At 47.7% G+C, this 13,761-nt stretch overlaps 1 protein-coding gene across 1 annotated transcript; it reads right to left on the bottom strand.

The window, feature by feature from the left end:
• Positions 1-12,210: 12,210 nt before the first annotated feature.
• On the bottom strand, positions 12,211-12,813 carry LOC132316808 (GSK-3-binding protein-like). The gene has a single exon (XM_059815889.1). The coding sequence runs from the start codon at positions 12,811-12,813 to the stop codon at positions 12,211-12,213; it is 603 nt and encodes a 200-aa protein (XP_059671872.1).
• Positions 12,814-13,761: the final 948 nt, after the last annotated feature.

Genomic DNA, 13,761 nt, shown 5'->3' with positions numbered 1-13,761 from the left:
TTTGTCAGCGTTCTCCCTGCATTTCACACTTGAGGGAGGTGCAAGGATAACCCCCCCAAGAAAGCACACAGATTAGGCAAGGTGTTAATACATCCCCAGCAATGACATAACAGCAGCTGGTATCCGTGCCAAGTCGTGGAGTGCTTGCTAACCACCGACCAACTCATCCCTTCCGTGCTGACTCACCTCACCGTCAGCGATGCAAATTGTGCCACCAATTTAAGAAAGGTTAAGGCCCCTGCACTGCTGACTTTGACTGGGTTTTTCTCGTTAACTCTAATAGAACAGGCTGGAGACCTGCCTTTTTTTTTATAGCCTAATTTTGCTGAGGGAGAGGCCAGAGGGTGCCTATAATGACATCTCATTTGGTGGTAAAAGGATTGGTTTGTTTTTGCCAAACACGTAGCCAGATAGACGTATCTCTGCTCGCCTCTTGGCATACCAGCGCAGTACATACACATGCAAACGGAGTTTGCTAGCAAACCAGCCAAGCAAAAATCAAAAGCAGTACATTACAGCCGGGTAGAATAATAGGGCATTACAGGAGACAGTTCAGCAGTTTTGTTCAAAAACCAAACAAGCTCTTCAAGTTTCTTAAAGGCAGTGATGGAGGCAACAGAGAGGACTGCAGTGGTTCATAGCAGGCAGTAGTGTTCCCTGCCTGCACTGCCGCGCGAGGCGCCGGTCACGCTTCCCACAGAGAGCAACGGGAAAATAATGGCATTTCAGATAAGAGGGAGAAGAATTAAGATCAAGAAAAGCCCTTGTGCAGAGACACATTTGAAAAAAAACTGTGAATGATCTTCTATCCCAGAGTAAGTTATGTAAAGGGGCCTGATTAAACCATCCATCATTTCCCATTTTTTATATTTAATTAGGAAAGAACGTTTAGTTCCTCAGAGTTGGCTCTTTGAGATGTGTTGGCCATATACACTCTGCTCTTGGAGCGTATGTGCCTCTGTTACAAATGTCTGACTCTGCTAAGGAATACCATAGTGTTCTGCCACCGTAGAAAACTCTCCCCTTATTTTTTTAAAATAATTGATCTTGTATAATTTGGGGCTTGGGGGAGTTTTGTTTGACTTTGAAGAAGCTGTCCCTGTGTAAGCCAGCCAACCAATATTCCAGGTGAGGCTTAGAGATGCTCTCGTTCAGAAAGACTGTCTGAACGATTTGGCCACGCTACTGAAGATTAAACTGAGAGCTTCAGGAGATCTGGATAGCTGAGCTGCCTGGACTGGCCCTGTCCTGTTAAGATCATACATGTGGGCTCCCATCTGAGTTTCCTAATGCTCTTGCTAAAAGAAGAATAGGATGGTATGCACTGGAGACCAGAAGCATATGGAGCACACAGACATGCCTGAGAGGCGGTCTCAGGCTTGTGGCTTATCTGAAGCAAAGGATGTGAATTTAATTCTGTAGCAAACAGAAACTTGACCTCACATTCAATTTTCAGTTTGAACAAGCAAAATTGGAGGGTTTTTTTTGTTTTCCGGGCACAGTGATCTGAAACCCCCAACATGGGCACTGGACTAGAACATTTTCAGAGAAGTCATTGGTTCACAGCAAACTGGCTCCGGATACGGAGGGTGTTGTCAGCTCTAGTTGGATCTCAAGGCACTAGGTTTACTGAGACAAGAGCTGCCATTATGAGCACAATCCTAAGAGCACAAGCGACGGTGTCCTTCAAATCTGGGAAAGGGCTTTTTTCTTGCTCTCTTAGGAATAAGCCTTACCTTTGGGCACACATTAACATTGCACTGGTTTGTTCCCTCCTGAGTCCAAAAGTAACAACAGATGATCCAGATGTGAGCCGTGGGGGGAAAGTAAGGATGCCTGAACGACGAGGATGACATCTGGCCCTTTCTGTCTGCCTTTTCCAGTGCTGGAGGAAAAGGCGCATGTGTCTGCCTGAGCAGTACCAGCTGAGCAGTGGATGTCCTCCCTGTTGTACATGAGCAATTGGTGGCTGGGGAAAGGCTGTTATTACTTTCAAGTCCTCACAGATCTCAGTGAGAAAGGGCAGAACCTAGGTCTAGAAGAAACCAAGGAGAACGGTCTTGTCAACCATAGGACCCTAAATGAGAGCAGTACTCAAGGTGAATTAGGGTGAATGAAGCTACAGCAGCAAAAAGTCTTGAAATTACGTGCTTGCTAAGGGGCTACATTCACATAGCCTGGATTCCTTATTCCTAGCTGAGATTTAGGGAAACACTGGGTGAATTCCATGCATTGCATTAGAATGGAATATTTTGTTGCAAGTGGATGCGCCATCTTTATAGGATCGTAGGATCATTCGGGTCAGAATGAACTCAAGAGGTCTCTGGCCCAACTGTCTGTCCAAAGCAGGGACAGCTCTGAGGTCAGACCATGTTGCTCAGCATTTTATCCAGTCTGATCTTAAAAAAGGCCAAGGAGGGAGACAGCAACCTGTTCCAATGCCTGAGTGTCCTCACGGGGAAGAGGTTTGTCCTTATACCCAGGACATAAGGATGTGGTAAATTATTTAATCAGCTTCTCTGTGCCTCAGAAACATCACCAAACAGAGTGAGAGTGTTAACAACTGAGTAACAGCAGTTATTCAAGGGAAGCTGTTGATGCCAGGATCACCCAGGGCCACGAATCCCAGCTGTGAGACTCTCAGTACTACGTGCAGAGCTGCAAAGGTAGCCCATGCTGACAACGTAAGTGCTGAGGTCTTTGGTATTGACAAAAGTTTTCTCATCATTGCTGAATGTACAGTCAGAAGAACAGCAAGACAATAATAGATACCATTTGTACTTAATTTTGCTCACTGTGATATGGGTTAAAGTGTAGCAGCCACTAACTTTAACAAAAAAAAAAAGCTAACTCGAAGAGGAAGGTGTAACTGCTACAACTTCATTGCTTTCCAAATCACAAGCTTTGCAATAACCAAGGAGTCAATAACCAGTCAGGTTCTGTTTTATAGCCAGAACTATGGAAACAAGACTTTGGTAGTGCTGTATTTCCCCTTCTCTCTAGGGCAGATGGAAGAGGCTGAGGCTTCTATGTGCCACATTAGACAAAAGATTCAGATCTCAAGTGCTGGGGTGTCGAGGAGTACCAACACACAAATAAATATGGTCAAGCCCCCCAGTTATCTCTGTCCTGCCAGTGCAGACCCACAGTCCTGGAGGCAATGGGTGACAGGAAAAGGGCAAAATCCCAGTGAGACCCAGACAGGTGTTGAAGCCAAGAGTGCACCAGAACAGAAGGAAGAGCAGGATCAGTGCTGCCCACGGTCAGTGTCCACATGCCAGCACCCTTTTGAAGACAGTCAGGGAAGCTGTTTGAGCCTTAGCTTTCTCTGCCATGCTACTGTTTTTTCTCATCAGGAAGCTCGTTTCTACCTACAGTTCTCCAGATGGGTCTCTAACAGTCTTCCCTCTCATGATGGGGCTCCATAATCTGCTTTCGAAGCTTTAGTAATCACCCTCTCTAGGAGTTAGTAAGGGGAATTGAGGCTTATGCACACTTCTGGGTTTCAGTGTAGGTCCTTTGGTCTAGAGTGTCTGAAACCACTTTTTCCCGGAGTTCTTCAAGTCCTTGTGTTGGTTCAAATCTCACCTCTTTGGGGAGTGTTTTCTCTTGTTCATCTTCTGTTTCTTTTCCTGCTCAGCTCCAACATTTCCTAAGGAGTCTCTTCTTACGGAGCCTGACTTCCAGTCTCACACCCCCCTCCGGAGGCAGCTTCCACAGGCAACATCCATCCTGCTGTTTCATCGTCAGCCCTCAACATTACACCCAGAAGCCAAGGCAGCCACCAGGTATGTCTGATGGGCTGGCCGGGCTCTCTGCTTCTCACAGAGGGAAGCTTGCTCCCCTGACCACCCTGACCACCCTCTGCAGAAGCCAGCTTTTCTTCCAAGCATACATGGGCCAACTGACCACAGCAGGTCAGGTCTCCTGGCTCTGAAAGCCCTGGACCACCTATACCATCATGCACAGCTATCAAGAAAATCAGCTGTAACCATGACTAAAGCTCCAAAACCCAAAAGTATGGAAGGGATAGTAAGCTATGCAATCAAGAGGGAGCCAAACTGCCAGACATCAGGATGAGAACTGCTGGGGCTCTTCCACCATGCAGCAGCTAGTATGAAGCAGCTGACCAGCATCCAAGATACTGAGCTACCTAGAGCTCAGGTCCTACCCAGTATGACAATCCCTAGAGTTTTAAAGATTTAATTATGTGGGACTGTCACTTATGAAAGATCACCTTTGGTGTCAGTCCATTAATCTCCTCTGCTGAGTCACAGGAGTTCATATAAATTGGACTGGACTACTTGCGAAGTTGAAATTGCCCACTGAAAATCTTTGCTCTTTCTATTTAATTTTAACATTCAAGTTAACTTCCCCTCTCCAATTTAAAACTTCCTAAAGTTTATAGACTTAAAAGTAGTGCCTCCTGAATAACACAGTTTCAACTTCTAGGTGTCTGTGCTTGTTGTACTTAAAGGCGAAGATCAGTTTGTAATATAATTTCCCCAAGCAGATACAATCTGAAACCACTAAATGTTTTTCACAATTAAATTTTGTGCTGCCTTTTTCTTTTTTTTTTTCCCCTCCTCACCCTGACGGAAAACTTTTCTGACTCTAGAAAATATGAGAAAAATCTCCACTCTTGCAAATGAGAAAAAACATTGCAACCACATTAAAAAATACTGAAGCCAAAAGAATTGAGACTTTTAGTAACAGTTAAGTTAAAGCCATTGCGATCATAAGGCAGATCTGTATCGTGCTGGCTGCAAACTTCAAGTCACTCCTGCATGAAGACATCCTTGAAAGAGTTATTCAGCATTGATATATACCTGACAATAAGGATTTTTGTTTTGCTTAGGAAGAAGCAGGAGAACCAAAACCCACTTGAAATTCTATTTCTTACAATAATTTGGTAGTTCTGATTGATAGAGTCTGATTTGCTTTTACTAAGAAAAGACCTGTTCAGGAGCAGCTATTAAGGCAATACATGCACAGAACATATGCAGTATTGCATTAAAAAAACATTTCCCTTAACTTTGACAATGAAACAAAAAGCACAATGGTATTCTTCCATCATTTTTGCTGTATACTAAATTTTTTCCTAGAAATTTGATTTTAAAGCTAATTAATAGCACATGTCCTTTGTGTAGGACTATCTTTTATTCTTAGTGTCAATAAACATCTGCACATTTCACCCTGTGTGGAAGTACTCTTTCAGCAACTCACATTTGACCCCATGCTTGTGTGTGCACATAGACAGCACCCATGCTATGCATGTTTGCTCTTCAGCCCCAGAGCATCTCTGTCTTACCGCAGACTGGAGAACAGGATCGACACAAACCACATGTGCTGTGAAATGGTCTCTAGCAAAATAATGGGAAAAGTGAAAAAAGGGGCTGTGGATCACTTCCAAATCCCTAGGCAATTTGACTTTCAGAGGTGTTTGACATCTGTAGTCTCTCTTAAAGGGAAAAAAAACAGGAAGAACAGATCTATACAGATGCAGGGGTGGGAATTTCTGTCTCCTATTTCCATTCTGCTACCAGTCTGGCACACTCCCAGCTGACATACTCCTAATTTATGGGAATAAGATTTCTGTATCCTGTGACCCAGGATCCAGCCACTGTTAGGACAGAGCTGAAAGCAGCCAAGGAAGTTTGCATCGGATGCCTTGGAGGAAAGCAGCTGTCAAAGCAGCCTGGTGGCATCTAACAGGAGAGAAGAGCAGCAAGATGAAAAACGTAAGTATCTGCTTTTTTACCTTCCAAAACGATGTACAGATGAGATATCACATCGGTGGGGCATACCTGTGCACTAACTGACAGCTAGGTGTTGCCAGAATAGCAAGTACCAATGCTGCCTGCTACCAACAGGAGACAATTAGATATCCCCCTCATTTTCCATCTTTCAGGAGAAGCTGGGCATGTATGTACACACATTCAACCACCTGCTTCAGCACTGCTTGATTTCCTATGGAAAACTACTAGTCCTGTAAAAAAGAAAAGGCACTGCAACGTGGATTTAAGAACACTAATAACCCAAATTTGCACCTTAACTTAGAGCCCATGCTTCTGTAGATTTAAGCCTTGAAACTAGGACAATTGTTGTGATACAGGTAGAATAAGCCCCAACCTCTTTTGGTAAAATGCTTAGAGCAGCATATATCTAGTATTAAGCCCGACAGCATCCACTTCCTCTAATTAAAACATTTTCATCCTGGTGCTGTTTCATCACATACCACCAAATGAAAAATGTATTTCTTTAATTCAGTGCTGCTCCTAAAAGTGATCCCATTGAGCTGGAAGCCTACAACCTCTCTGGAGACTGTAAAATCAATCAGAGACCACCTTCTGAGGGGCAACTGATGGCACAAGCCCCATAGCACCGGGAAGCAGCGAAGTTCCTTGGATGGGGACTGACAGTACCTACATGGGAGGAAAACGAAAGCAGGTCTATTTATTCTGTAACTTACCATTTGGCTTCCAAGCCTAAAAGCTCCAGCAGGATTTTTTTTCCCTAGCTTTACAATGGTTGCTGCTATAAAACTTGTACTTGGGGTTCGAATTGAACATATTAAACCTCTTCATATAGCTGAGGAGTTTACAGCCTTTCTTTAGCACCTCTTCATGAAAGTCCTGCCAAGTCAGTGATTACCAAGGGGACACAGAGCCAAGGTGTTTTTACAGTTTCTTTTGATTGCTGATGTCCTAGCGCCTACAGCGATGAAGAGCACCCTTAGCTGGCTGTATTACTCTACCAGACACCGCCAGATTAGATCATGGGAAGCAAAAATAATACAATTTAGGTACAGGATATTGCATAAGGAACAGCTAATGCTGCGCGCCTCTGAATTTATGGTGCCTGATTTCCTGTAGCTTCCTCTGTTGTGGAGTCTACAGTGTCTACTAGTGCGGCTTGGGCACACTGCAGCCTTTCTGTCTCTAAGGGCACCAATTCCTTCATCTCTAGCAGCTGCCTTTTGCCATGGAAATTGCAGAATGGCAGTTCTGCAGCTCTGACAAAGGTGGTCGAGGTTAGTCACACAGCAAGAGCATCATTTTTGGAAGAGAAAAGGCGAACCAACCTCTTTGACTCAGGAAATGAGTTTGCCAATGTCGTTTTTGTGTTGCTGCAAAGACATTTATGTAGTAATCATATCACTTTAAGTGGTGTTTCCCAGCTACTTCTTAAAAAAAACACAAGAGGAAACTCCCATAGAAGTTGACAGGAATTTTTCTGTTAACTTCATCCGTTCATTTCATTGCAGCTAGGATTTCACCTCTGATTTCTGCCCTATGTTGTACAAACTGAACATGAAAGACAGTTTAACTTGCCCTCCAACTCACACACTGCAAGGTTTATAAAAAGTAAAACAGATCTTGGCTACCAAGAAGTGTCTGAGCTACAATACTTGAAGCCAAATGAACAAGCAAGTCGAAAGTACGTACCAAAAAGCAACTGAGGAGAACAAAGCTATTTAATATTTGGGAAGAGAAATATGACATGGACAAAAGACATGTAAAAGTGAAAGATTACAACCACAAGCTGAAAATAATGGCCTGGGTAAGGCAGGGAATGCAGGGTGAGGAGAGGAAAATCGTGGGGCCAGGGCCTAGAAGGGAATGAGGGATGCTCCTTACATGGAGATGGAGATGGGGGTGGAGGTGGAAGTGGAGATGGAGATGGAGGTGGAGATAGAGATGGAGATGGAGGTGAATGTGGAGATAGAGATGGAGATGAAGACGGAAACAGAGATGGAGGTGGAGGTGGAGATGGAGGTGGAGGTGGAGTTGGAGGTGGAGGTGGAGGTGAAGATGGAGATGGAGGTGGAGATAGAGATGGAGATGAAGATGGAAACAGAGATGGAGGTGGAGATGGAAGTAGAGGTTGAGTTGGAGGTGGAGATGGAGATGGAGAGGGAGATGGAGGTGGAGATCGAGATGGAGAGAAAGAAAGACAGAGACAGAGATGGAGATGAGATGGAGATGGAGATGAAGGTGGAGGTAGAGAAGCCGCCGACACTGGGACCGGGCCTGACTGGCCAGAACTTAAGTTGTACATTAACCAGCCTACATCCTTCTTCTCCCTTATGCCTTTCATGAGATGCACTTGCTATTTTCTTTAAAACCTTCTTTAGAACCTATCTTAAGGACTTAGGGCAGAGTCCTCACTTTCTTACCATGTTTATTATGCCGAGTACTATACCAACATGATTTTTACAAGAGTCTCTAAGCGCTAGTGCAATACACAATAGTAAGCTAGAAGGGAGACAGGAGACATGAGGGGAATAGCAGACAAAAACCATTCTACCTGCCAGACTTCTGGCTAAACTGAGTTACTTTCAAGACCTCAGGGAACGTGAGAGTAGAAAGAACAAGACATAACAAGGCTGCAAAGCTCAGTTTTGGGCAAGGGGTCAGGAAAACACTTGTTCAGTTGTATAAAGAAAACTCAGGAGGAATTAAGCTGCAACGTAGACTACTAGTGAAAAAGCTGTGGCAGCCTTGTGCCATGCTAATGCAACACCACAGAGAGGCTCATTGAAAGATGAGATTGTGAGTCTTTTGTGCATTTGTTTACAAAATTATTTAAAATCAAGTTTACCCCTAAAATATACCCCCCCATAAATATAATGAAAATAAATTTCTTCCCCAACGCATTGCAGTATCACGTGTTACAAATAGCTAAACTGTTTGCTTTTGATGCTACAGCTCCTATGTGATCCACTGTAAAATCTTGTGTGTTGAACATTTTTTTCCTCACAAGGTGGGAAAAAAAAAGATAAAACATAGCTAAATGCCTATTATGAAAACATAATTTTATTCCAAATTTAAAGCTGAGGTAAGCTGTCTTTTCACTTACTAATGAAGATAGTCTAAGCATACTGTGGAAGCCAAATGTAGTATGTATCCAAATCTGCTTTTTGCTTCTCCAGAAACCAAGTAATTGCTATTTGAGAACCAGCACAGGTTAAACGTGTTAAAGAATCCCTACCTCTAAAACAAAAAAAATTGCTTACAAAAATGTTTACTTCACTGTTCAACCTTTTTTATCCTATTTAGGAAACAAAGCAGACAGTGACTTTTATATCAAAGTTCCTTTCTGTTTGTATGGCTGCATAGCGTAGCACAAGGCAATATTTGAAAAAGAGAATTTGCAATGAATCAACGGAAACCTTCTGGCAATATTTCAATTGGTCCAACATCTTGTAAAACTTGGCTTCCAAAACCAAAATAAGCCATGTTCGAGCCGTTCCCTTATGAAGACGTGCTCTATTTTGAAGAAGATAATTTTAAAGACTTATAAGGAAGAGGTGACGATAAAGGCTGCTGGCATGAGCTTAGGATGTTCAACGTTACGAGTGATGAAGATGTGTCGGTGAGTTATGCAAGTTATCTGAAACAAGTGCCAAAAACCCTTTTACCAAATCATCACGCACTGTACCTAACACTTAGCTCACTACAACCCTTTTCATATATACATCTCCCAGCCTTGCACAAAGAAAAAAGTAGAAGCTATTTTAGAAGTAATTTAGGAAGCTTAAAAACCAGCCAGTCACTGTGAAATTTATTAGCATCTTTTCTAAGCCTCACTTCAACTGCCAGTTTATTGAAAAGTGTTATTCTAGTAAAATCCTTAAAAGGAATGTCTCGAGGCTTTCAATGACTACAAAGGACACTTGTAAAGTTAGCTGTTCTCATTAGTATACAGAGGCTAGGATTTGGGGAGGGGGGGAGGAGGAGGGCAAAAGGGGGATGCGGAATCGATGCATAATTATCAGTGGCAAAAAATTCAAGCCAACCATGCCAGCTTTCAGAATTTCAGCTGACGGTGGCACATATACTTTTAACCGTAGTTGTGTAACAACTCGGGCTCCATCAGCTCTGCTCAGTTTTTAGCTTGTTTCCTCCAGCTCTTCTAGTGAAGATAATTAAACTACTCATCCTCGGGTTCAAATTCAGCGTCGGCACAGCAAATACCTATCTGCCTGAGCATCTGAAGGACAAACACAAGAACAACTAGTTTTTTAGTTGCTGGCTAGTGGTTATATTTGAAGCTAAGATTTCTTTCTACATTCTATTGAACATTTTTCCCTGGATTAAGAAAGAAACAAGAAAATTTCAAATAAAAATTCATTTGCAGTAAGGACAACCTACACATTGCATTATTGTATTAAAGGATAAAAACTAATGGCAGATCTGAATCCTTTCCAAGTTGTGCATAATGCCACAAAAGCAGCGTAAGTTATGAGAAAAAATACTTCAGATGTTAGTAATTAAGGAGGTTCTAAAATGCATTGAACTTCCTTTGCATTTTACATGCTTTGATATGGAAAAAGTGCATTCTACTTATAAATTAATCAAGATAAAACTAATAATAACATCACATACTGTTCCCAGTGCATGAGGAATTCAGTGAGACATTGTAAAAACCTTCAGCATCAGTTTCTATCAGTAGCTGGCAGAAGAGAAAGAAATCTAAAATATTTTGTGGATTTAATGTGTTCTTGAAAGAACGAATCGCACAAGTAAACGTAGCTGCTCAGATTGCTCTCTTGGACAAAGGCAAACATCTTCCATTTTCTTTCATGTGGGATTGCTACCTTCTTCAAAGGAAAAGCTTTTACCTCAAATCGAGTGGGGGTTGGGAGATTGTTATACTCCAGTCTGTCTGATGTGTTTAGTTCTGATCTTGAAGCTCATTCTTTGACTCCTAAAAACCTAACATAGGATTTTACCAAGGAAACTATTCAGAATAGGTATTGAAACTTAATCTTATCACCGGCATCAAATTTTGTTTAACAGATTTTTTTTTTTTTTTTAAATTGCTGCCTAGACCTCTCTCCCCTCTTTCTAGAGTCTCTTTTTCCCGCCCCCCTCCCTGGGGAAAGAAAAAAAACCCAAACGAGTAACAAACACAAGCTCTGTTCCTTCCCCAATACAAGATACCTAATTTTGGTTTCAGTATGATTTGACTTCTAAATTCCAACAGCCACGTTCTCGGCTGCTCGAAGGGGCGTCTCACAGCTTATGAATGAACGCTGCTGGCAAACAAAGGGGCTCAGTTGCATCTCCCTGCATTAATAACCGGTGTCCCACTGCATCAGACTATGCGGATTGTTGTGGGGATTTTTTTTTTTTTTGTCTGCAAAATGGAGATCTCACAACTGAAAGAAGATCAAGGGGAACGTGCCTACTGGAGCATCATCCACATAGTTTTGTTCTCATGAACCAAAATTCACTTCCCCTTAACAATGAGACACAGACCCAAAAATAAAAACAAGACCACGTTTATTCAATACAGACAGGTTAATTAAGACAGCAAGTCCTGTAAATCAGGAACACATTTCAAACACTCCGGTACGAAGTGCATATATTTAAAATCAACAGCTGCATCTTGTATTCGAGCCATTGAGTTTGTCGGGGAAGGGTGGATTCAGAGTTGGTTTTTTTTTTTCTTTTTGGTAGAAAAAACTTGTTTCGGCTACCTTATGTGAACAATGCGTCTCAGGCTCCATTCACTCATCAGGCTTTACAATTGTAAGTCCAGCTGCCTTCCAGCTTTGATATTCACATTTTTTTAAACTGCTTCATACAGTCACGACGGGAAAAAAATAATAATAAACGTTAAAATAATAATAATAAAAAACAAACAAACAAACAAAAAAACCCAAACTAGTCCGGGAGGGGAAAGGAAACACCTCCCGCCGGGGTCAGCGAGAATTATTGCAAATGGCTCCTGGGAGACGGAGCAGCCCCGCGGCGGCCGGGGGACCGGCGGCGGGGGGGTCCGCGGCCCCGGCCGGGCTGCCCCGGCGGGGGGAGGAGGAGGAGGAGGAGCTCCCGGGGAAGGCGCCGGGGGGGGGACGGGGAGGGGGGGGTTGCCGCACAACAACAGCTCGGGGCGGGCGGCGTGCGCGGCCTCCGCCGGTTGGAGAGCGGCGGGGCTCGGCGCCGCGCCGGGGGTGACCTTGGGGCGGGGGGGGGGGGGGGCACACCCGCCCCTCCCCAACCGACCCCGCCGCGCCCGGCCGGTCCTCGCGCGGCAGCGGCAGGGGGGGCCCCGCCGCCGCCCCGCCAGACTTACATCGCGGCGGAGCCAGCACCGCGCTCCCGCAGTCCGCTCGGCGCGGGGGGGGCCCGCCGCCGCCAGCGGCCGCCCCAGCCGCGCTCCTCTGCCCCGGCCGCCGCCGCTGCTCGTCCCCGCCGGCTACTGCAGGGGCTGCACCGCCGCCGCCTCGGCCGCCTCGCCGTCCGCGCCGCTGCTCCCCGCCGAGGCGCTGCCGCTGGAGGCCGTGGAGGCCGCCGCCGCCGCTGCCGCCGCCGCCGCTAGCTGCAGCCGCCGGACGGCTTCTTTGATGAGGTTGCCGGAGAGGATGAGCTGCTGCAGGAGCCTGTGGGGGTCCTCCTCCTCCGCCGGCCCGTCGCCGGGCCCCGGCGGCGGTTGCTTCCTCCGGCGGGCGGCGCTCCGCAGCCAGCCCCGGCCGCACAGCTGCTTGGTCACCCGCTGGTGGCCGCTCCGGTCCGGCCGCGGGGGCTCGGCGTGCTGCTGGTGGGCTTGCGGCGGGGCCGGCCCCCGGGGCGCCAGCAGGCTGCCGCCGCTGCAGCGCGGCGAGTAGGGGGCGGCGCGGTCGCGGGCGCTGCCCGGCCCCAGGTGCTTGGGGGCGCGGGGCGGCGGCGGCGCCCGCTGGGCGCTCAGCTGCAGCACCTCGCCCAGCTTGGCCACCAGCGCGTCCACGTCCTTGGAGCCCGCCTGCCCCACGGCGACCGAGCGCTCCAGCAGCAGGAAGCGCTCGCCCGGGCGGCACGGCATCTCGGCCGGCGCCCTGCCGTGCCGCAGACGCAGCGGGACCGGGGCCGCCGCCCGCCGCCCCGCGCGCACGCGAGCACACGCGGCTCCGGCGGCTGCGGTTGAAGCTGGAGCTCGGCCCGCTGGGGTTGGTTTGTAAACAATGGGTGACGCGGGATCCCGGGCGCCTCCCACTGCGCCGGGCGGGGGGGGAAAGCCCCCGCGACCAACCGCCCGCCGACCGCTCCCGGCACCAGCACCCCGCGCGGCGGGTGGGCGAGACTCACCCGCCGGCGCGGGGGCGGCTCCCGCGGCCGGAAACGGCCGGCCGGGCGAGGCCGCCCCGCGCCCACCGGCCACGCCGCTCCCTCTCCCCCCCCCCCGTCTGGGCGCCGCGTGGACCGGCCCGCTTTCAAACCCCGCACCTCGGGTCTCGGAGGCGGGGCCGGGATGATTGGCAGGAGGGGTGTGAGGGGGCGGGGCGGGCGGCCCGGCTGAGGGGCGGGGCGGGGCCGACCCGCGGGAAGGGGGTGCCGAGGGCCCCGCGGGGGCTGCGCTGGGCGGGGAGGGGTTTCGCCGTCTTGTCGCCTCGGGTCGAGTGCCCGGAGGGGAGGCGGGGGGGGCACCGAGGAGGGCGAGTGGCGCCCGGGCGCAGAGGGAAGGGGGGCCGCCTGCCTGCCGCCCCCCGAGGGGCTTCTTCCGGGCGCCCGGCCCGCTTCCCCCTCGGTCGGAATCGCGTCTGCCTCAGCTCCGCCGGCGTGACATATACTGTCCCGGGAAACCGCTGGTAGTCCGGAGGGCTCCACGTACGGGCGTATGCCAGTGCCTCCAACCGCCTGCCTTGCGCCGGCGAGGCGGCAGTTGTACGTGTTTCTGCTTTAACACCGCACGTGGAAGTGATGCTTGTGTTTTCCTACAAGAGCGTCAACGTTAGGCACTGGTGCCTTCAAGAGCAGATCGTTACGTTGCAAT

This window comes from Gavia stellata, chromosome 3 (assembly GCF_030936135.1).
Source record: "Gavia stellata isolate bGavSte3 chromosome 3, bGavSte3.hap2, whole genome shotgun sequence".
Taxonomy (NCBI): Eukaryota; Metazoa; Chordata; class Aves; order Gaviiformes; family Gaviidae; genus Gavia; species Gavia stellata.
Note: the sequence above shows the minus strand (reverse complement) of the source record. Positions and strands in the feature narration are given on the sequence as shown.

Bases quoted from the DNA above. Each gene is read 5' to 3' on its own strand.
- LOC132316808 (XM_059815889.1), bottom strand. From the start codon at position 12,813: ATGCCGTGCCGCCCGGGCGAGCGCTTCCTGCTGCTGGAGCGCTCGGTC.